This window comes from Podarcis cretensis (genome assembly GCF_951804945.1).
Source record: "Podarcis cretensis genome assembly, chromosome: 7".
NCBI lineage: Eukaryota > Metazoa > Chordata > Lepidosauria > Squamata > Lacertidae > Podarcis > Podarcis cretensis.
This window is the reverse complement of record NC_137176.1, coordinates 89,143,886-89,166,983: the sequence shown is the minus strand read 5'-3', so window position 1 is coordinate 89,166,983 and position 23,098 is coordinate 89,143,886. Positions and strand designations below refer to the sequence as shown.

General features: G+C 46.2%; 1 protein-coding gene across 1 annotated transcript in view; it reads left to right on the top strand.

The window, feature by feature from the left end:
- The window catches only part of TSNARE1 (t-SNARE domain containing 1), a 394,489-nt gene that overhangs the window by 217,458 nt on the left and 153,933 nt on the right, over positions 1-23,098 (top strand). Inside the window, exon 8 of the mRNA XM_079984518.1 lies at positions 17,627-17,794. Coding sequence (XP_079840644.1) covers positions 17,627-17,794 — 168 coding nt within the window. The remainder of the gene's footprint in view (positions 1-17,626; positions 17,795-23,098) is intronic.

Here is a 23,098-nt window from a genome sequence, read left to right as displayed (position 1 = left end):
ATACAGCGCACAAAGTAATCTCTTGCATTTCTGCCTGTAACCATCCTATTAATGCTTCAATCGCTCTTATTGACATAATGATACCTTTTTTCTTTTTCTTTTTTGGCAAGGCTAACAATGTAAATATGCTGGAGGAACAGCCAGGGAGCGGAGATAAGACGATTCTGGCGCCCAGGGGATGCGCACGAGATGGGGAGTAATAGGAGAGCATTATGCATTTTGCTCATCAACAGTTTTTCAATAAAAGACGATTTCAAAATTGAAGCGTCTTTCAGCATATTAAACCTGGAGCTGGGAAGCAAATTGGAAATAGCAGGCAGGCTACCCTTGGTGGGTTCTTATTAGGGATGTTTTCTGTAGCAATCAACTATATGAAACTTGGTTTGATTAGAGGGGAGGGAAATGGGGGGAAGTGAGGATGCCTTAAAATAAGTTGTTGGTATTTTTTACCTGAGAAAGATTAAGGAGCAAACTATTCTAGGAGGGAGAAGGCTTGTAGCTTGGTGTTAGGGTCTATGCTTGGCATGTAGAAGGTCCCAGGTCGAATCCTGAGCATCTCTGGGTAGGAGAGCTGTGGAGAGCTGCTGCTAGTGTAGGCAATGCTGAACTAGATCAGGCATGGGCAAACTTGGACCTCCAGATGTTTTGGGACTACAATTCAAATCATCCCTGACCACTGGTCCTGTTAGCTAGGGATCATGGGAGTTGTAGTCCCAAAACATCTGGAGGGCCGCCGAGTTTGCCCATGCCTGAACTAGATGAACCAGTGGTTTGACTTGGTATAAGGCTGCTTTCTATATGCCTGGGCTTGAGTTAAGAAGGGATGCCAGCCTATATTTTTTTGTAAGGTTTCTGCAGTTGTAAAGGTGATAAGGGTTCTGCATAGGGTTGCCAAATTAGTTCTATATTTTTTTTCCAATATACACTTATTAGCATGTTTGTATGCCAATGTTCTGTCGTAGATGGCATTCAAGGCCACTAAATGCAAGTCAGACATGAGTCAAACAATCATCATAAAAGCATGAAACAGCAGGGAGGGAAATGCTAGCAAAATGCTAAATTGCATCTTCAGGAACAGCTGGAACAGATTGCATGAATTGAGACAAGCCTAGCAGCCAAGGTGCCAAGCGGAATCAATCGCCAGGTGATCAACAGTCCAATCCAAGGCATTTTTTTTTAATGACTTTAAAGTGAACAACTTATGCCAAATGAAATAATGTCAAAGAATATATTTACAATGCAACATTACACACTGGAATCAGCAGGTAATAATATAACAGACGTTCACCCTCTGCGATTGCAATATTATTATGATTATTTCTTCCTCCTCCTCCTCTTCTTTTGTAACAAGGTAAAGATGTACCTCTATTTATTTTCCTTTTGTAACCCCCCCCCCCCTTCACTTCTGGCTTTCAAATGCAAAATGATTCACAATCAGGACCACAGCCCTATGCACACTTACTTGACAATAGTTCCAGTTACAGAGGTTACCAAGGTATCTGAAGAAGTGTGCATGCACACGAAAGCTCATACCAAGAACTAACTTAGTTGGTCTTTAAGGTGCTACTGGAAGGAATTTTTTTATTTTGTTTTTACTTGACAATAAGCTTTGTTTAACCTGGTGGAACTTACTTCTGAGTAAACATGCCTTGTATGCATTTGCTTTTTCCATTGTCTAACATTGCCTAGTTGTTAGATGGCATCTGTAACCATGAATGCCAGTTTAGAAAACCCTACCTGTGAGAAAAATCGCAGCCACGCTTTTGCTTCTTAGTGCCCCAAATATGCACCCCAGTCTTTGGCAAAGCAGGTATATGGGTTAACTAAATGGGAAGTGTTAGCACAGAGTGGGGAACCCATGGTCTTCCAGGTGTTGCTGAACTCCAGTTCCCATCATCCCTGTTCACTGGCCATGCTGGCTGGGGCTGATGGGAGTTGGGAGTCCAGAAACATCTGAAGGTGCCTGCAGGTTCTCCATCCTTGCATTGTTAGATCTCCAAGAAGGTCCCGATTTCTGGCCCTGTTGACACCATCCAGTTGAGAATGCGTGTGTCTCTCTTTCTTCAAATGATGCAGTAGGAAGGGGATCTTTCCTCTTTACTTACCCAGCAAATTTTGTTTTGAAGAAAATATTTATTAGGAGGACATCTCCACCCAGGGATGGAGAAAGCTCATGCAAGCAATCAGCCCTGGTTAACTTGAGTATGAAAGAGTCCTTGTCTCTGATGTAGCTCTCAGTCCTCCATTGTTAACGGAGAAAATCTGAGGGCTCCCTTGGACAAAAAACAAGGACACCAGCCAGGAATACCAGAGCAAAACAGCAGCCATTAGGCTTGGTCTTTATTGAAGACTGTCGCGACAGGACTCCCACCTGCCACCAGGTGAAACAAGATGGAAGCCCCGAACAAAAGAGAACCCAAACTTTGATTAGCTGCTAATCCCCTTGTTACACCCCCCCAAACTACATCACTAATACATCATGGTTACATCATGAAAGGGGGGGGGGTCTGGTGGCAGTAATCTGAGCATCATGGACCCTGCCCCATGGTTCCCCTTGCCCTCCACCAAACACCCATCAAGTGTAACAAAAGAGATATTTACATTTCCCTGTTTCCCACCCAATTTAATCACACCCTTTTGTCTTCATCTGGGTTTGTTATTTCTGGAATGGCTATCTGTCTGGTACTCAGGTATCAGGATGGCAGGAATTATCACTCAGGCAGAGGGGCTGCTGAATAGCTGAGCTCATATGTCTATATGAATTTCTAAAGTTTTCCCAGTGAACCAGTACATAGATACATTGATCAGTGAATTGTTACATTTGGTATCGTGCAGCAAAGGCCCTTTGAATGGATAGGAAGAAACTGTGATGAAGTATTTTGTGGTGAAAAGTCACAAAAGTCACAAAAGTGATTGTGCTGATTTTGGTAGTGGGCTGCATGTGCACGATATCTCCTGGAGGGGCAACCCCTCCCGGCCTATACATAAATTCCTGCAACTCCATCAAATAATCAATCACTGTGTACATTACTACCCTTTAACCACACATTAGTAGAATGTATCAGACACTCCGATGTCCAGGTCATCACCCTAAGGTTGAACAGAGACAGGGGGAATCTATCAAAGTTTTGAGGTTCTGTGATTTTAAAGTTGGCAAAGGGATGTCACAAGTCGGACCTTGTATTGGAAGTTGGAGGTATTGGGTGTGGAGACACCCAGGACTCGATGGACCATTAGCCTGATCCTGAAGCATCTTCTTACGTTGTTAGTTCAGGGAAGATATATAACATGCTCAAAGTGGGCGAGCGAAAATAACACCAGTTCCAGGGCTAGGAGACATAAGAAGCTAGAATGAAGATGCTAAATTTATGTAGCCTTGGGAGGAGGGTTTTTGCAGGGAAGTGATTGCACTCTCTATAAATACCTTCAAGGTGACAATAGACATGAAGAATGGGTAATTTATTTACAGCACTAGGTGACTTGATATCCGTCAATATGGCCGAAAGCGGAGGATGGGGACATTTAGAGTTGAGATCAGGCCGGCGTTTAGCGTTAGGATGCCCTGGGCATCAGGATAGATCCCCCAGGGGGCATGATCAAGGAGTGCAATCTCTCCTGAAGCTCCATAGCAGAGACCCATCAGTGGAAATAAGGTCAGCTTAATAACCCCATGCCCGTGAAATATAAGCCAATTGTGATTTCAAATTATCTCCTGAGCCCCTGGTGCCAACAAATAAACCCTTATTTCAATGTTTCCCAAGAGAGCATTTAGATTACAGACAACTATACTGCAGTACACAACTTCCAAGCGGAATAATCAATACGCATTATAGGACGGGCACATTTTTCAAAGTCAGAAAGTGAATCCCAGCGTTGCTCCGTAGCTCATGCTTGTCTAAACAAATTGAGGATGGAAAGGTGGACATGACAGTGTAGGTTTTTTTTTTCCCCCAGAGGGGTTGGTCCCCCACACAATAAGGGTCACTTTGCCAAAACTTTTTTCCTTTCTTCCCTGCTTTCTTTTTGTGTGGGGAATACAGGTTGTCCACTTCTATATCATATTATAGTGGTACCTTGGGTTAAGTACTTAATTTGTTCCGGAAGTCTGTTCTTAACCTGAAACTGTTCTTAACCTGAAGCACCACTTTAGCCAATGGGGCCTCCTGCTGCCACTGTGCCACTGGAGCACGATTTCTGTTCTTATCCTGAAGCAAAGTTCTTAACCTGAAGCACTATTTCTGGGTTAGCAGTGTCTGTAAACCGAAGCGTATGTAACCTGAAGTGTATGTAACCCGAGGTATCACTGTAATGATTATTTATTTGTTGTGTCTATATCCCCCCTTTTTTTCCTCCAAGAAGCTCAGGGTGGCATACATGGAGTTTCTTTCCCCCTCCTCAATTAATCCCCACAACGACCCTGTGAGGTACGTTAGGCTGGCCCTCAAAGTTACCTCCAATGATCTTCATGATGGTCGAGTGGAGATTTGAACCCTGATCTTCCAGGTCCTAGTCTGGCACTCTAACTGCCACACCACACAGGCTCTTGATACAATATCCAGGCAATGTACAATAGTTTATATATAAAATCCCATAAAAGGCAACACAAAATAGTCATTACAATGTATCCTGATATGGAAGCTGGTGATGAGGAAAAATCTCAGGTGTGTATATTAGATGGGATGGGGAGGAGGGAGGGGGAAGGTTGAAAGGAGCTTGGTTTGTATCTGGACTTCTCCATCTCTCTTTGACATCCAAGTTTTCTAAGTGGGGAGGCGTCCTAGCAAGGCCCCAGTGAATCTGCCTTTTTGAGGACTTTCTCACAGTTTCTCATTATTCCCAGTCTCTATCTCTCCACATTTCCACATCAGTCTGGTCCATCATGATGAGGGAAGGTGTGTAGTGCAGCACCCAAAATATCTTGGGTTCAAGCTCCCAAGAAGAGCTCCTCCCTAAACCCTTGGAGAGCCGGTCGCTATCCAAAATACCGAGTCGGATGGACCTCCTCCTCCTCCTCCTCCTTCTCCTCCTTCTTCTTCTGTGATCCCTCGTAGTCAAATAAGATTGTCTTCCATGAACGCGGATTTAACAATGAGTCCGTGAGTGACTGGAGGCCAATTATGGATCCACACGTCCTTCCACAGTGAGGACATTGGTGGGAGTTGATCATGGTGTGGATTTGCCAAGCGTGCCTTCCTCTTAGCATGTTTCTCCCTTTCATCCTGAGTTCAAGTGTCTTCACAGACCATGACATCTTCGGTAAAAGCTGTTCTCCAATTGGAGCACTTGCAGGCCAGTGTTTCCCAGTTTTCGGTGTTTATACTACATTTTTTAAAGATTTGCTTTGAGAGAGTCTTTAAACCTCTTTTGCTGACCACCAACATTACACCTTCCATTTTTAAGTTTGGAATAGAGTAGTTGCTTTGGAAGACGATAACCAGGCATCCGCACAACATGACCAATCCAACGAAGTTGATGTTGAAAAGCCTGACTTGTGATATGTCAGGTTCCTGTGTTCCTGATCCTGCAGCAGTGGGGAACGGGGGTGTTGAAACACTGCTTTTGTTCTCAGAAATGAGAGCCATTGGGAGGGAAGAAGTATTTTTAAGATTTCCCTGGATCATCTCCAAGGTATCCTCTACAACTCCATGTCTGTTAAATAGTGATTTGGTGTCTTGGCTTTCAAAGAAAGAGCCATAAACCTCCAAGTGGGGTGACTTTGTACCGAGTTGATTTCTCCTTGTGCCTATTGTCTATCTCCCCATTTTCATTTCTAGGAAGATGCAAAACCCTGCAAATCAAAACCCAGAGTGGCAATCTTCCCCAATCGTCTTCCGAACCTTATAAACAGAGAGTGCTTAATGTTCATTTCTGACCCAAGGCAGATGTCCCCTGCGGTGGGGACTTACTGCTCTCTGAAGCTCAAACCAATGATATCATGACTTTATCAAGGGAGGCTAAATTGCAGGCTTCCTCAGTGAAAGGACATTGTGGGTTGCAGCACCAAGGGGAAAGATTTCTCACCCGCGGAAGAAACTTAGGATCATGGGCGCCATTTCTGTGAAATGGCAATTTGGTGTGTTGGCTTTCAAAGAAACAGCGATAAACCTCCAAGTGGTGTCACTTTGCACCATGTTGTACGTACAGTCGTACCTTGGCTCCCGAATGCCTTGGCCCCTGAACAATAGAAACCTGGAAGTGGGTGTTCCGGTTTTCGAACAATTTTAGGAAGCCAAACGTCTGGCACAGCTTCCGTGGCTTCTGTTTGGCTGCAGGACAATCTGGTAGCTGCTCAGAAGCCACACCTTTGTTTCTGAACGTTTTTGGGAGTCGTATGGATGCACGTATGGTCTGCGCGCGCACACATCACTTTTCACCGTTTCTGTGCATGCACGTGATGTCATTTTGAGCGTCTGCTCATGCGCAAGTGGTGAAACCCGGAAGTAATGCACTCCGTTACTTCCGGGTTGCTGCGGAGCACAATTTGAAAGCGCTCAACTCGAAGTGTATTTAACACGAAGTATGACTGTACAGTGGTACCTCGGGTTAAGAACTTAATTCGTTCTGGAGGTCCGTTATTAACCTGAAACTGTTCTTAACGTGAGATACCACTTTAGCTAATGAGGCCTCCCGCTGCTGCCGCACCTCCGCCACACGATTTCTGTTCTCATCCTGAAGCAAAGTTCTTAACTCAAGGTACTATTTCTGAGTTAGCGGAGTCTGTAACCTGAAGTGTCTGTAACCTGAAGTGTCTGTAACCCGAGGTACCACTGTATGACCATACCGGAGTGATAATCTGTGTTTTTTCCAGTCATCTAAGACAGCAAGAACGGTTTGCTGGAAGGCAGAACACAACAGAGCCTCAAGAATTATTAGGATATAATTCAGGCAGCTGGGGAAATATTTAAAAATCAGCTGCTCTGCGATTTTATTTTATTTTATGGTCCCATTGTCCAAAGATCTGGGGGACTCTTCACTTGGGTCATTTTCTGGGTGTGCAGAGGCTGCATGTTTCCCTAGAGGACCGCAAGTTTCACTCTGTCATGACATATGTTCATGTTGTGATTAAAATTTCTGCTGGTTAAATAAAACAGGCTCTTTTAAAAGAAAAAAAATAATAATAATATCAGGCTGCAGAGGGAGGAGGGGAGTGTTTATGCTTCTGCTCTGCTTTATTATTATTCTCCTTCACTTATGTTGCCGTAGGACCATCTGTTGGCATTGTAGATAAAGCCATCAGTTGAGAAGGGGAGGGAAGCACAGAGCTCTAAATAGACACAGGCAAGGATCTCTTTTAAGGAAGATGCTGGAGAATTTGCTGTAGGCACAACTGCACTGTGCCAGCATGACCGTCGCTGCCTAAAAACGGCCTTGATGGCAGCAGCTATCCCATCAAGTGTCAGGGACTGGCTTGGATGAAGAGGGGTTGTGGAAGAAGGCTGGCCAAGAGCTACCCCCCGGGAAAGCACAGAGGGAGACGATTTAGATCCTTGGTCCTGATGGTGGACAACAGGACACACCCCAGAGGAGGGGAAGTGCTGGGAAGTACAGGAGACTGGGAGCTTGGAGGATGAGGAAGAGGAAGAGGAGGAAACAGACAGGTGCCCCAATACATAGTAAAAAAACAGGAATCCACAGCCTTGCCACAGAGCCACACTGGCAGCTTTTCTGCTGACAGCCTGCAAGCCCCACCCCAAACTCCCAGAACAAGGCATCTGATGTATGTCACAGAGCAGAGAGCCAGGAAGAAACAGAGAGGGTCTCCGTAGACAGAGGGAGCGGCCTGACACAGAGGGAATGGGATACAAGACAGTCTAAACAACTGCTTCACCTAGGTGGAGCATATCTCAGAGGTCTCTGTATGTTCTCTGTTCTACTTCCTTAATAAAGAATCTCCAAGCTAGCTGGTGTTTCCCTGTCTTTCCCTGAACTGTTAACATGCTGCTCTCCTGGGCAGCTCCCTTGACATCCAATGGAGGCAAGCCGATTGCTGACCAGGAAGCAAAACAAACAAAAAACCAACCTTCTTCCCTCTGGCAGTGTCCCAGAAGAACATCCCACGAGAGGTCCGGTGTGGCATAGTGGTTCAAGTTTTGAACTCGGAGCTAGGGAAGCAGGGTTCGAATCACCATTTGGGCATCATGAAGCTCACTTGGTGACCTTGGGCCAGTTGCTGTCTTCTCCTGGCCTAACCACCCTCACAGGATTGTTTTGGAGGAGAAAAGGGGGAAATGCATACACCACCTTGGTATAGAATGTTAGTATTTTCATTCTCCATTGCTATACAGGTTTATCAGGACAACTGTAAGCAAAGAACCAAACACTTGCACATAAAGTTATGTCATGCAAGGGATTGTATCCAGAGAGGGCTCATCAGTGTGTCCTACAAGCCAGGTAAAGAAATACCTGCTGATTTGTTGTCAAAGGTTGTTAATAAAGAACAACTGAGTCTGTATGGAAATAGGCTGCAAATCTACTAAAGTCTATGATGTCATGAAAAGGAGGAGGATGTTAGCATTTTCATTCTCCATTGCTATTGGATCTCATGATCCACTGTTTGTGATAGGAGTGTGGGAACGGAACTAGACATTGTACTTCCGTCCTTAGTGCTTTTGTACTCTCTCTTTGTTCGTTTTTTTCAGACAGAGCAGACATGTGAAGCTGCTGCTCACACTAGCCATGTTTGTTGTTTTGATTTGTAAATAAAGGAAGCTTTTGCAATGCCAGTGCCTCCACAGCCTCACTTCTTGCTGTTACTTTGCTGATGCATTAGTGTGCCCACAGCTCCACCGGAAGTGGGTCTCTGGATACTTGTGTGCGTCCCCGGGCTGGCCCGTGACCAAGGGGGCTGGCACATTCATAGAAATGCAGTTTGATTGAGTGATTGATTAGTTAAAATAATAATAATAATAATAATAATAATAATAATAATAATAATAATAATAATAATAATACTACAGTGGTGCCTTGCAAGACGAAATTAATCCGTTCCGCGAGTCTCTTCATCTAGCAGTTTTTTCGTCTTGCGAAGCAAGCCCATTGACGCCTTAGCGGATTAGCGCTATTAGCGGCTTAGCGGCTTTTAGCGGCTTTTAGCAGCTTAGCGGCTTAGCGGATCAGCTGATAAGCGGCTTAGCGGCTTAGAAAAAGGGGGGGAAAGGAAAAAAAAAACCTGCAGGAACTCGCAAGACATTTTCGTCTTGCGAAGCAAGCCCATAGGGAAATTCGTTTTGCGAAGCGCCTCCAAAACGGAAAACCCTTTCGTCTAGCGGGTTTTCCGTCTTGCGAGGCGTTCGTCTTGTGGGGCACCACTGTAATAATAATAATATAGTATTTATACCCCGCCCATCTGGCTGGGCTTCCCCAGCCACTCTGGGTGGCTTCCAAAAAAATACTAAAACACTGCAATGCATCAAACATTTAAAGCTTTCCTAAACAGGGCTGCCTTCAGATGTCTTCTAAAAGTCTGGTAGTTGTTGTTCTCTTTGACATCTGGTGGGAGGGCGTTCCACAGGGAGGGCACCACTACCAAGAAGGCCCTCTGCCTGGTTCCCTGTAACTTGGCTTCTCACAGTGAGGGAACCGCCAGAAGGCCCTCAGCACTGGACCTCAGTGTCCGGGTAAAACGATGGGGGTGGAGACACTCCTTCAGATATACTGGACCGAGGCCGTTTAGGGCTTTAAAGGTCAGCACCAACAATTTGAATTGTGCTCGGAAACGTACTGAAGAGCCCAGCTGGAGAGGGCCGTCTAGTCTAGCATCCTGTCCTCACAGTGGCCAAACAAATGTCCATGGGAAGCCTGAACACAGGACCAGGGTGCAACAGCCACACTCCTCTCCTGTGGTTCCTAGCAAGGGAGATAGAACCCATCCTCCTTGGTTAGTAACCACTGACAACCTTGTCCTTCACAAATTTGTCGGACCCTCTTTTAAAGCCATCAAAGTTGGCACCCATCACTACATCTTGTGAAAGGGAAGTGAGTAAGCCTTGTTGACTTCATTTCAGGGAATCAGAGAATCATAGAATCATAAATCATAGAGTTGGAAGAGACCACAAGGGCCATCAAGTCCAACCCCCTGCCAAGCAGGAAACACCATCAGAGCACTCCTGTCATATGGTTGTCATGCCTCTGCTTAAAGACCTCCAAAGAAGGAGACTCCACCACACTCCTTGGCAGCAAATTCCACCGTCGAACAGCTCTTACTGTCAGGAAGTTCTTCCTAATGTTTAGGTGGAATCATTTGGGCATCATTTGGGCTTTTTTTCTCAGTAGACACGATTAGGAATGTAGCCCAAGTTGGAAGCCCCCAGTGCATCTTATTTAAAAGAAGATTAAGCCAAAGAGGTTCACGCAAACAAGAACAGTCCCCCTCTCTGAGGTTGGTTGGGCAAACCCATTTCTGAGGACCCCCAATCTTCCAGGAGAGCCCAGTGTGCAGAGAGGAATTTGTAGCTGGAATAGCACACACACACCCCTGACACGACCGAGGAGTCCCAAAGGGATTCTGGAAAAATATCTGTAGCAGCTTCTCCAGTTAATTTTGTCTAAACTGCCAAACTGACCCACAAGAGACCCTGAGGCACTGTTTGCAGAATCATTTCCCCTGGGATGAAATAGAGGATAAGTCAGGACCCCTCTCTCCACCCTAAGACTGTCTTCTGATTCCTCTTAGCCTCTGATTCACCCTTCGGATGTGTGCTTTGCAATGCACGAAAATCCTTCATTCCAGTTAACAGTTTCAGTGAACCTGACTTAAGTGCTAGTCAGCATCAGTCCAAAGTGAAGTGCCAGAAATTGCCAACGGGAGCCAATTCTTCTGACTTCCAGTAGGGCTATTTGTTGTTATGAAACCCTCTGAGCAATATGCAAAGCAAAAAGAGAGTGCGAGAAAGCAAATTATGCACAAAGACAAGCCCATCTGCATCCAGAATTAAGGAGCCACATCAATAAGGGGGGAAAATGTGTTCATCCATGCCTATTTTGCTGCACACCTCCTGAATTTTCATGCTTTAGCGTGAACCATATTTGATTATTTTGCTTTCTTTTAGAAAGCAGATTATTTTCGGCAACAAGAAGTTGTGAAGGAGGAGAGGCATAGATAACAGAGGAGAGACAGGGAAGTATTCCAAAGAGACTTTGATGGGAAGCCAGGAGAGAACAAGAAAGCTCTGGGCCATTGGCTTGTTTAAAAATGGATATGCAGCCTATCCAGCTGTTTGAGACTAACAATCAAAGCAATCAATGAATACTCATATCAATGCACACATCCCCTTTGGCTATTTTTCTTTATTGATTTATTTATTTTTCACTGTCTTTATTTTATTTAAATATTTATCGGCCACCCTTTTCATAAGAATCCGGCAAGGGAAAACAGCAGCAACTTTGATAAAATATTAATAAATGCATCAGGGGAAAATAAAGTTAACTTCTTTCTAGCAAGTCAGGTGTTTTTGCTTTTTCCCATGGGGCACGGTATTGCTTTGCTCACCTTTCAAAATGGAGATGTCGGGGATTGAACCTGGGACCTTTTGGTGTGCAAAACATGTGCCTTGCCTCTTCAGCTCTGGTCCCCACAGCAGAGAAAACCAAATCCCTACTAGTGGTGAGAACTCCCTACTGAATTTAGCCTAAAGTAGAACGAACAATTAGAAGGGACGCAGGTGGCGCTGTGGGTTAAAGCCTCAGCGCCTAGGGCTTGCCGATCGAAAGGTCGGCGGTTCGAATCCCTGCGGCGGGGTGCGCTCCCGCTGCTCGGTCCCAGCGCCTGCCAACCTAGCAGTTCGAAAGCACCTCCGGGTGCAAGTAGATAAATAGGGACCGCTTACCAGCGGGAAGGTAAACGCCGTTTCCGTGTGCGGCTCTGGCTCGCCAGAGCAGTGATGTCACGCTGGCCACGTGACCCGGAAGTGTCTCCGGACAGCGCTGGCCCCTGGCCTCTTAAGTGAGATGGGCGCACAACCCCAGAGTCTGTCAAGACTGGCCCGTACGGGCAGGGGTACCTTTACCTTTACCTTTAGAACGAACAATATCACACTTTTAGAACTAGCAGAGCTCTGTTCATGCATCACCTTAGAATAAACCCATAGTTCAACTTGCAGTCCTTTTTGGGTAGCTCTCAGTGACATTTGATGCCCAGGCCTCCCACTGCCTTGCAAAGCCAGGTAAGCGAGGCACCAGGCTCTGGCAAGGACCTAGAGCCCTCGGGTGGAAAGGTTCTAGGACCCTGCCAGAGCACCGTGCCTCCTTCTCAAAGCCTGGCACCTAGTTTAGCTGGATTTGGGAAGGCAGCAGGTGGGCTGGGGCTGGGGCATCAGATTTGAGCCTCGCTCCCCACCTCTGCGGGATGCTGGTGTCACTGTGGGTTAAACCACAGAGTCTAGGGCTTGCCGATCAGAAGACCAGCGGTTCGAATCCCTGCAATGGGGTGAGCTCCCATTGCTCGGTCCCTGCTCCTGCCAACCTAGCAGTTCGAAAGCACGTCAAAGTACAAGTAGATAAATAGGTGCCACTCCGGCGGGAAGGTAAACGGCGTTTCCGTGCGCTGCTCTGGTTCGCCAGAAGCGGCTTAGTCATGCTGGCCACATGACCCGGAAGCTGTACACCGGCTCCCTCGGCCAGTAAAGTGAGATGAGCGCCGGAACCCCAGAGTCAGCTGTGACTGGACCTAATGATCAGGGGTACCTTTATCTTTACCTTTACCCCACCCCTGCAACAAGGCAGTGTCAAAGCACACTTGAAACCCACTTGTTATGAAAAGTTTGGCTGTTCTGCCATAGGGCCACTAACATGGCACTCTCCAGGAGTTGCTAGACTGTAGCTCTCATCAACCAGCATGGGATCGGTCAGGGATGATGGGAGCTGTCCTTCAGCAAAATCTGGGGGGCATCATATTTACTCCCCCTGCTTTTAGAGGATCCTATCCCCCAACACCACAATTCATATCCCCATGATGTTATTTGTTTTCAGCATTCATTGCAGACCCAACTAAGACAAATTACGCTCTGCGTGGCATGAAGTGAGACAGACCTGAGCATTTCATTCCAGGTTTCTCCTAACCTGGGGGCTTGACCTGTGTTTGTTAAAAGAGACTGGCAGCAATTAAAAGAGAGGGGGGTCTCCTTCTGTTCTCAAAACCCCGTTCCCATCTCTCCTGCTGCGAAGGGTTTTCTCCTCCTTCATGTCTAATGCTGGCTGCTTAATCAATTTGTGCAGACTCGGAGCACAGAGCAGTCAACGCTAGGGACTAGAGACATGGTGCAAGGAAGCAAATGAAAATGTAGAGGCAAGGTCTCCTCAGTGGAGCTAACAAGCAGAGGTGGGAGGCAGTTTGGGGGAGGGAGGGAGGGAGGAGGTTTTCTGTGTCTGTTTCTCCCCATTCCTTGCAATTCCAGGATACTTTTCTAAGCTACAAGTTTAACTCGCAGGATAAGCTGCAGTTGTTCGCTGTGGCTGCTGAGAACGCAGGGAGATGCTTTGTTCTTCCTGCAGATTTCTCCAAGCCCTGTAAACTGAAATTAATAAATAGCTATAGGGCTTTTTCTTCTTTATCCCCCTTAACCTTCCAGTGCTTGTAAAAAGAGCTCTGTTCCCCCATTCATGATCTATGGAAGAGAGAGGGAGCAATTATCTCAGAGTTGCTTAACCTTCTTATCTGTCAAGGGCTGTTTTCACTCAACGCTATTCTGTTAGGGAGACACATTTGGAGAAGGTGATTTTGGAGCCAAAGGTGAGACAGGCCGCTTCTTTTCTCCTTTATTCATGCACTCCTCCCTTCCACCAGCCCTATCTCTCTCTTTCTCCCATTACCCCTTCTCTCTGCTCTTTTTCTCTGCCACGCCTTTCTCTCGCTTTCTGACTTCTTGCTTTCTCCCCCCCCCATGGCACTTCTACCCCTTCTCCCTCCTTGACATTCACAGGGATTTGCCCAAGGGCCACATGAAATGGGCTGAGGGCCACAATTCGCCCACTTGTGAATTGTTGTTGTTGTTTAGTCATTTAGACATGTCCGACTCTTTGTGACCCCATGGACCAGAGCACGCCAGGCACTCCTGTCTTCCACTGCCTCCTGCAGTTTGGTCAAACTCCTGCTGGTAGCTTCAAGAACACTGCCCAACCATCTCATCCTCTGTCGTCCCCTTCTCCTTGTGCCCTCCATCTTTCCCAACATCAGGGTCTTTTCCAGGGAGTCTTCTCTTCTCATGAGGTGGCCAAAGTACTGGAGCCTCAGCTTCATGGTCTGTCCTTCCAGTGAGCACTCATGGCTGATTTCCTTCAGAATGGATAGGTTTGATCTTCTTGCAGTCCATGGGACTCTCAAGAGTCTCCTCCAGCACCAGAATTCAAAAGCATCCATTCTTCGGCGATCAGCTTTCTTTATAGTCCAGCTCTCACTTCCATACATCACTACTGGGAAAACCATAGCTTTAACTTTACGGACCTTTGTCGGGAAGGTGATGTCTCTGCTTTTTAAGATGCTGTCTTAACCTATGAGTTATCTGGATTTAACTATTCATAAGAATGTAAGAAGAATCTGCTGGATCAGGCCAATGACCCATCTAGTCCAGCATCCTGTTCTCACCACAGCTGGGCTTTGGAACACTGGAAAACAGGATTTGAACACAACGGCTGCTGATCCACAGCTTTCCCCCAAACATGATGCATCAGACAGCCTGATAGACATCCCTGGAACCTTGTTTTATCAAACTATGGTGGAAGCAGATGTTTGGTTGCAACTAGGGTATTCTTAATGTTGTCTGTGTCTCCAAGATCCTTTCCCTCTCTACAACTTCAGCCCTCACCCACCAATTTATTCAAGTGTAAGAGGGAGGGAAGGCAGCCCCTTCCAGATATTAAACTCCTTACTCCTTATTCATGTGGACAAGGGATGGGGCAAAATCCATTCACACTTAAAGAAGAACCTGTCAAATTTGTGCTTTCCGAAATGCTACGCAAACCAAAATCTGCACTTCCCTGAGTTTTGTGCTTCAGTGCTGCAGCCAAGTAGCAGTTGCAGAAATGCATCTATAAGAGTAAAGCATGCATTAAAATGCATATGCCCGTGAAACGAACATATACAAATTCTGTATTACAAATTCTGACCAAAACTATTTAAAGAATAACTTTCTGAGAGCAAGAGCTGTTCTACGCTGGAACAGACTGCCGCAGAAGATGGACTCTCCTTCACTGGAGGTTATTCAACAGAGGTTGAATGGCCACCTGTCAGGGATTCTTCAGTCGTGATTCCTGCATTGCAGGGGGCTGGAATAGATGACCCTTGGGGTCCCTTCCACCTCTACAATTCTTCAGTTCTATGAAATAAGACACATTCACCAAACCCATCAAAATAGGCCACACCAGGAATGGAAAGGTGGAGTCAGAAGTAATGGGCTGTTATTCTTGGATTTTAAGAACCTAAGCTTCCCATCACCTCTCCGTCTGCCTGAAAGATAATGCAAAAACAGTAATCACACTCCAGATCTCATATGGAAAAGCGTTCAGAGTCCCAGGCCAAATGTTCTGCTGCTGCCTTGGACCTTCTTTGCCTGTAATTGCTTTAGGCTTCTGTTCAGTGCCATGCAGCAGAAGACTCTCCCGGCGACAGCAGTGTGTGTTGGTTTCAGGAAAGGCGAGCTGGACAGGGATTATCCAGTCTAATGAAACCAAGAAGACTGTTCTGCTGCATCGCAGCTAGGCAAGCAAAATGTAGCTGCTTTTCCGGCAGTTGTTTAGTCGTATTGGAGCCTCAGCTTCAGGATGCTGTAGGAGATGAGACCTTGGCTTGATCCAGCAAGCTCTTCTTAGGTTCTTACGACAATGATGTTTCTGGGTACCAGTTGCTGGCTGTCTCAAGAGGGGAGGGTGCTCCTATGTTCTGGTCCTGTTTGCAGGTTCCTCATTAGGTATCTGGTTAGTCCTGTGAGAATGGGATGCAGGACACGATGAGCCATAGGCCTTCTGCAGGAGGCTCTGCTCATGTATTTATGTCCTTCGAATAGCAACTACAGTAAATCCCATTTTAAAATATATCCACCTTGAATTTGTTTTCTCCTTTTCTGTGTTCGTTCTCCCCCTGCAAACCCCTGCTTTCCTTGGGAATCAAGCCTGTGGGTGGATGTTTGTTAATTTACACCTCCTATGGAGTAGAGGAGCAATAGCCTGCTAATGTAATAACTAATTTTAAATATGCATTGGCTCCATTAATAGAAAATCCGATCCCCTGTGAACTGTGGCACCCAGATGACTATTATGCTGGGGGAAATATCAGTATTGAAACCTGCATAATTATTAGTACATATATAATTAATGTTTACAATATCAGCGGAACCGAAGGTTTATAAATGCATAGCTTCACATACTTATCTCAGTGCTTTGAGCTAATATATGTTGAAGGGCAGAAATGTATCAAATTGCCACGTTTTAATTACACAGTCTGCCCCTTTAAGGAGTGATTCAATTTTCCAGCATTTGGATTTGTAAACTCTGTTAATTTGTTGGTTCTCTTCCAAGTACTGGTGAGGTTCATTTTCTACTAATGCTTCAATATATATTTTCCCCCAAATGTATAGATCTCCATACATGACATATTTAATAACTGAGGGTCTGCTGTAGTTACTGATGCAGTGGTTGTGAGCTAGTTATGAAATCCCTAGTTCACATCTCGCCTAAAGCATGGACTTATTAAAATGTCCTAAGCAAATCACTGTTCTCTAATCACCAACATCCATTTGAATCACAGAGATCCCCTTTCCTTACAGGAAAAAAAAAAAAGTATTTCTGTCTTGATATCTGGGGCGGGGGGCGGGGCGGAAAGAATGATGGGAACAAAATTCTGCCTCTCCACAGCCACCTCCCAAAGTATGGGGGAGTTTGTCAGGATTTTATTCCAGGACAGAGAAGGATTTGGGGGTTCTTAAATCTTTCTCCTCCATCGAGAGGCTGGCTTTTGCTATCCCTGTCCCGCACAAGCTCATAGCAGTGCCCGAATCCGGAGAACAACTTTGGCATCTCTAGTAAGGATGAGATAGTGTAAGAAAGTGGTGGAAAGTACTTTTTCATGCAGTGCCTACTTTAACTTATGGAACTCGCTCCCACAGGAGGCAGTAATGGGTACGATTGGATATAGCCCATAGCTAGATAGATCTTCCTATATAAATAGAAATGGAATGCTGTCATCACGCGGCCCCTATTGGAGGATTTGTAGTGCCTGATCGCAGTCCTGGATTTGCATGAAGTCAGAGCAGGGGAAGGGAACAACAGAGAAGGCAACTTTTAAACAGCAGAGGTTTGAGTAAATCAGGGCAGAGGGACACAGAGGAACAGAGAGGGTATGAGGGACTTGAAGGCGCTGTGAGAATATAGGGGCTGCCAGTCAGTGTAGACAATATTGAGCAGCATGGAGACTCAGTATAAGACAACTGCCTATGTCCAACTGGTTGTTGTTGTTTTGCTACAGCTGTGTCAACCCTCTTATTGTGGAGTAACGTTTTTCTCTCTTACATGATCCTCCTTTGGGAGTCGTAGAATCATAGAATTGCAGAGTTGGAAGGGGCCAATCCCATCTAACCCACTGCAATGCAGGAATCTCAGTCCACTGGTTCTAAATTCTGCTATGTTTTCTCCGCTTCAGCAAAGTCCCAAGACCCCTTTCTCTAACCTGGCGGATGATGAAAAGATCTTCAACGGCGGAGACAGCCTGTGGACGGAGCAGAACCAGGAGCATGCCCTGCTCTCCGAAATCACAGAGGAGGACCTGGAGGTCATCCGCCAGCGAGAAGAAGCCATCCAGCAGATCGAGGTCAGTCACTGTCATTGTGGGGAAAGCCTCTGAGAGTTCAATGCCTCAGCCCTCATGGGATTTTTGGAAATGCGGAGGAATATTGAATGTGTGTGCAGTCCTTTGGGGGAATCCTGCTACACTGAGAAATCCTCAACCATTAGGGGTTTGGGAAATACCCTTGGCTGAGAAATAGTCCAATACAGTTCTGCTTGGAAGCTAATTTGGACTGTGAAAGTGCCTATTGGTTTGGTGAAAATTCGGCTCAGGGATCTTGCCAACAGAAAAGCAATACCATTAAAAAAAATGTTAGTGCTTAATCAGCAGCCATTAGGCATAAAGATTATGAGTTTATATACTTGGTCTGCACAGTGATTTTAATTTAAACAGGAATCTGTAACACAGAACCAGCCAGACACTAGCCTTGCTGGTGTTGTTGCTGTGTTGTGTTTTATGAAATTTCAGTTTCTTGGGGCTTGTTCCCTAAAATGCCACTTTTGTACTGAAAATCACACACACACACACACACATGAAGCCTGTTGTTTGCCACCAGGGATTCTTTAGCAATAAGCATTCTGGATATATATATATATATATATATATATATATATATGATCTTTTCTTTAACTGACTGGAAGCTGTATTGATGCAAGTGGTTTTACTACTCTTTTTACTCTCAGCTTTTATATATACATTAAAAAAATGTTGCCTAGCTGCCTTTGCTTTGTTGTCAACTGCCTTGAGCTTTGGGGACATTTTGGACTTTTTAGTTTAGAGGAAAGGTGAGCGAGAGGTGGCAATGCAGAAATTTATAAAGCTCTCTTGTAACGCTAGAACTCATGGGCACCCAATGCAGATGGATGTGGGAAGATTAGGACAGAGAAAGGAAAGTTCTTTTTAATGAGGCCCTAGTTGAACTATGGAACTCGTTCCCAGGGGTGGCAAAGATGGTCACCAACTTGGGAGAGAGCTATCTATGGCTACTAGCAGGGATGGCTATGTTCTGCCTCTACAGTTGGAGGCCTCAGTTGCTAGAAACCACAGGAGAGGAGTGGGATCTTCTTCTGAGGTCCTGCTTGCAGGTGTGCTGGGTAACCCATGAAATGCGGTCCAGGACTTGTCCAGAATCCAAAGGTTCTGTGGGGAGTCAGTCTGATAAGACCAAGGCAGGACATGAGGCAGAAAACCAGACAAGGACAGGTGCAGGATCTAGCATACAGCAATGTTGCTCCCGCAACCTGGGGCGGGGTCCGACAGCTTTTATCTTTGTTGGGGTAGTGGTTGGTCCTGATCCCCTGGCGACTCACCTCCCTGTTTTGCCCAAAGGTGAGCACTCCTCCTGCGAGTACTCAGGTCTCTCCTTCTCTCAGACCTGGGTCTCTGCAGCTCGGGAGATGTCGGTGGGTTACTAGACCCAGGGGCCACCTCAGCCTCCCCTGACCCAACTGGTAGTGGAGTAGCTGTAAGTGATGACCCAGCTGAAGGCAACGAGGTAATCTCCACAGCTGGAGCCAGAGCAGGCTCAGGCCCCTGACTCGGGCCAGCTGGTATTGTTGCAGGGGAACCTGTGCAGACTGGGGCTTTTCAGGATCAGGCCCCAGAGTTGGTTCAGATGATGCCTGAGGCAAAGGATCCGGTGCGGACTGAGACTCCTCTGGTTCTGAGTCCGAGCCCAAGTCCCAGGCCATCAAATCACTACCCAAAGGAGTCTCAAAGTGGCTAACAATCTCCTTTGCCTTCCTCCCCCACAACAAACACTCTGTGAGCTGAGTGGGCTGAGAGACTTCAGAGAAGTGTGACTAGCCCAAGGTCACCCAGCAGCTGCAGGTGGAGGAGTGGGGAAGCAAACCCAGTTCACCAGATTACGAGTCCACCGCTCTGAACCACTACACCACACTGGCTATCTATGGCTACTAGCCGGGATGGCTGTGTTCTGCCTCTACAGTTGGAGGCATCCGTGCTCCTGAAGACCAGTTGCTGGAAAATGCAGGAGAGGAGCGGGATCTTCTTCTGAGGCCCTGCTTGCAGGCTGCCCAAAGGCATCTTGGTTAGCCACTGTGAGAACAGGATGCTGGGCCAGATGGGACATTTGGCACAATCCAGCAGGATCTTCTTACTTTCTTATGAGCTCTGCTGTATAGAATTGTACATACATCACTATTATCTCCTCAACATGCTTCTGTCTTTCCTTGTAAATCCCCACCACCACCACCGGCAACCGCAGCTCAAATGTGAAGGCAACACTCATGTACAGTGGTGCCTCACAAGACGAAATTAATCCGTTCCGTGAGTCTCTTCGTCTAGCGGTTTTTTCGTCTTGCGAAGCAAGCCCATTGACGGCTTAGCAGATTAGCGCTATTAGCGGCTTAGCGGCTTTTAGCGGTTTATCAGCTTAGCGAATCAGCTGATAAGCGGCTTAGCGGCTTAGAAAAAGGGGGGGGGAAACCCTCAGGAACTCGCAAGACATTTTCATCTTGCGAAGCAAGCCCATAGGGAAATTTGTTTTGCGAAGCGCCTCCAAAACGGAAAACCCTTTCGTCTAGCGGGTTTTCCGTCTTGCGAGGCGTTCGTCTTGCGGGGCACCACTGTCCAAACATAAATAATCAGGAGCTTCCTTGTACTCTCACGGCATCTTGGTCAGTGTTGCCAGTATTTGGAATGGCACCGCTTCCCCAGGAGGGAGATGTTTCAGAAAGGTTGCCCATAGTTCAGGGACAGATCATTTGTTCTGTGTTCAGGGTCTCCTCTCTCTCAGCCCTTGACATCTTCAGCGACAGGTATCTCAGGTAGAATCACCTGGAAAAGACCTCTCTGCCTGCTAGGTTGGAGAGTTGTTGCTCTAAGTAGTGGTGATAGTGCTGTTGTGTTCAGGTCCTTCTTCTTTCTACATTCTCTTTCTATTCTATTTCCCTTTCACTTGATCCAACAAGGTTCTATTGATGTTCTTAATGCTGGGCTCCACCAACAAACGGTGAGGCTTCGCAAGAGGCAGCTCTGTATGTTTTCCACACCAGTTTTTTTATTATTATTATTGGAGATTCCTTGACTCTCTCAGGAAGTGGTGGACTATCCTTCACTGGAGGTTTTTAAGCAGCAGTTGGGTGATCACACGTCATGGATTATTTAGTTGAGATTCCTGCATTGCAGGGGGCTAGACTAGAGGAGACTGAGAGGAGATATGATAGCCATCTTCAAATTGTTGGTTTCTGCTCTCTTCACTGTGCAGCGAAAGGCTTGTCACAAGACAATGTTTACATTCCACAGACAGCATTGCTGTTGTGTTTCCCACGGGAAAAGGAGGCTGGATGTGACGTACACTGGTTTCCTGTTTTCACTGTTCTTTGCAGTTCAGTGTGATTCTCTCCGTGCTTCAGAGGAGAGAGGATGCATTTTCTGCTTCGGCAGAGGCAAGATGCATTTCTGTAATCTACCAGCTTTGAAATGTAAATAAAGCAATATAGAGCATGTTGGCACGTATTCCTCATCATTCCGCTGTGCACTTGGAAACTGCTACAAATCAACATTATGGTTATGGCCCAGAAGACGCAGTCATCTGAATGCCGGCAAAAGGATCGGAATGCAGAGGGACGGATCGGACGGTATCTGCGCGTCAAGATGATTGATGAGGTATGTGCTACTGCTCCGGGCAGCCTGCCAGCGTCTAATTAATGGCTTTATGGCTGGACTTTGAACTTTTATGTCCGTTTGCCGGGAACAGGCAGCGGCTATGGCTATGCTGGGGAAATCGAAAGTAACTTTTAAAAGGGCTGAAGCAGCTGCAGAAGTGACGCAGCATGATTTAGGGCAGCAGAGAGAAAGCACTTTTGAACTTGCCTTTGGAATGAGGCTTGAAGCAGCAGAGACGCAGCTTGTATAAAGCAGATTGTTTAAAGCAGCAGAGATGATGCAGAAGGCTAATGCGAGAGTCATGATGGCCCTTCAGGATGCTTGTGGGATTCCCAAGCTCAATAAGAAAAATTATGTGGACTGGGTTCTCTATGCAGAGGCTATTCTGCGGAAAGAGGGTCTGTTTGAGGTTATTACAGACACCCCCCCAGCTCCAGTTACAGATGCATGGAAAGCTAAAGATTCCAAAGCAAGGGGAACTCTTACATTGATAGTATCCCCAGAAGAGCTCTGTCTATTGCGTGATAAGACCTCAGCCAGAGAAATTTGGCACGCTTTGAGGGAGGCTCACTTGAGGACAGAAGCTGGAACTACTATGTTTTATTTTAACAAGCTGCATAAGATGGCTAGCTGCAGAAGGCTGGCTGATGCACGTGGGGAATCTGATGCCAAGCAGCCACATGCTCAGCTCAGAGTAGCTTGTGATACTGCCATGATTCAGGATGAAGCAGATTGCCAGGGTGATAGCTGCATGGGTAAGGGGGAGTCTTCACAGACGTCATCCCAGAGTGCAGTGGAACCACCAGATGGCGCCAAAGCTTTGAAGGCAGTGAAATGCTACTCGTGTGGACGTCTAGGCCATATGAAGAGGGAATGCAGATATCCCAGGGCCAAGACAGAGCAGCGCAGCGGAAGTTCATCGCGTGGAAAAGGCCAAAGCAGAGGCAAAGGTCCGGTGTCCAGGACAACGCAGCACAAAGCAATGGTCTCACGCTTCACTCCAAAAGTTGCAGAGGTCCAGAAGACGTCTAGATCTTTCTTCGTTGTTGATTCGGCTGCAACCCACCACATGTGCAACGATAAGCGACTGTTCGTGTCTTTTACACCGCAGGAAGGTGCGATTCACCAGGCGGATGACCACACAATTCCCAGTAAAGGCTACGGAACTGTTGTTCTTCACAGTTTGGACTTATCGATACAGAATGTACTTTATGTTCCAGATGCCAAACATAATCTGCTCAGCGTTGGACAGATGAATGAGCGGGACATTGACGTTTCCTTTAAGAACAAAAGGTGCATCATCACAAAGAAAAATGATTATGTATTGTATGCTGAATATGTTGATCGTTTATATGTTTTGTATTATGATGATGTTGTGCAGGATGACACTTGTTGCATTGCAGGTTCTAACGAAAGTTTGCATGCAGAATGTATTCATGATTTTCATCGAAAATTTGGTCATTTGAATTTTGAGGCAGTATCTAAAATGCCTGCCTTGGTTGAAGGTATGACTATTAAACCCTGCAGGTACCACATGAAGTGCAAGGCATGCGCAGCAAACAAGGTGAAAATGGCTGTGAAAGGTAAGGTGTCTAGTAGGCAAGCTACAGAACCATACCAAATTATTCATGCTGATTTGGTTGGACCACTAGCGCCCTCTTTGGGAGGAAATAGGTACTTCATGGTTCTCATTGATGC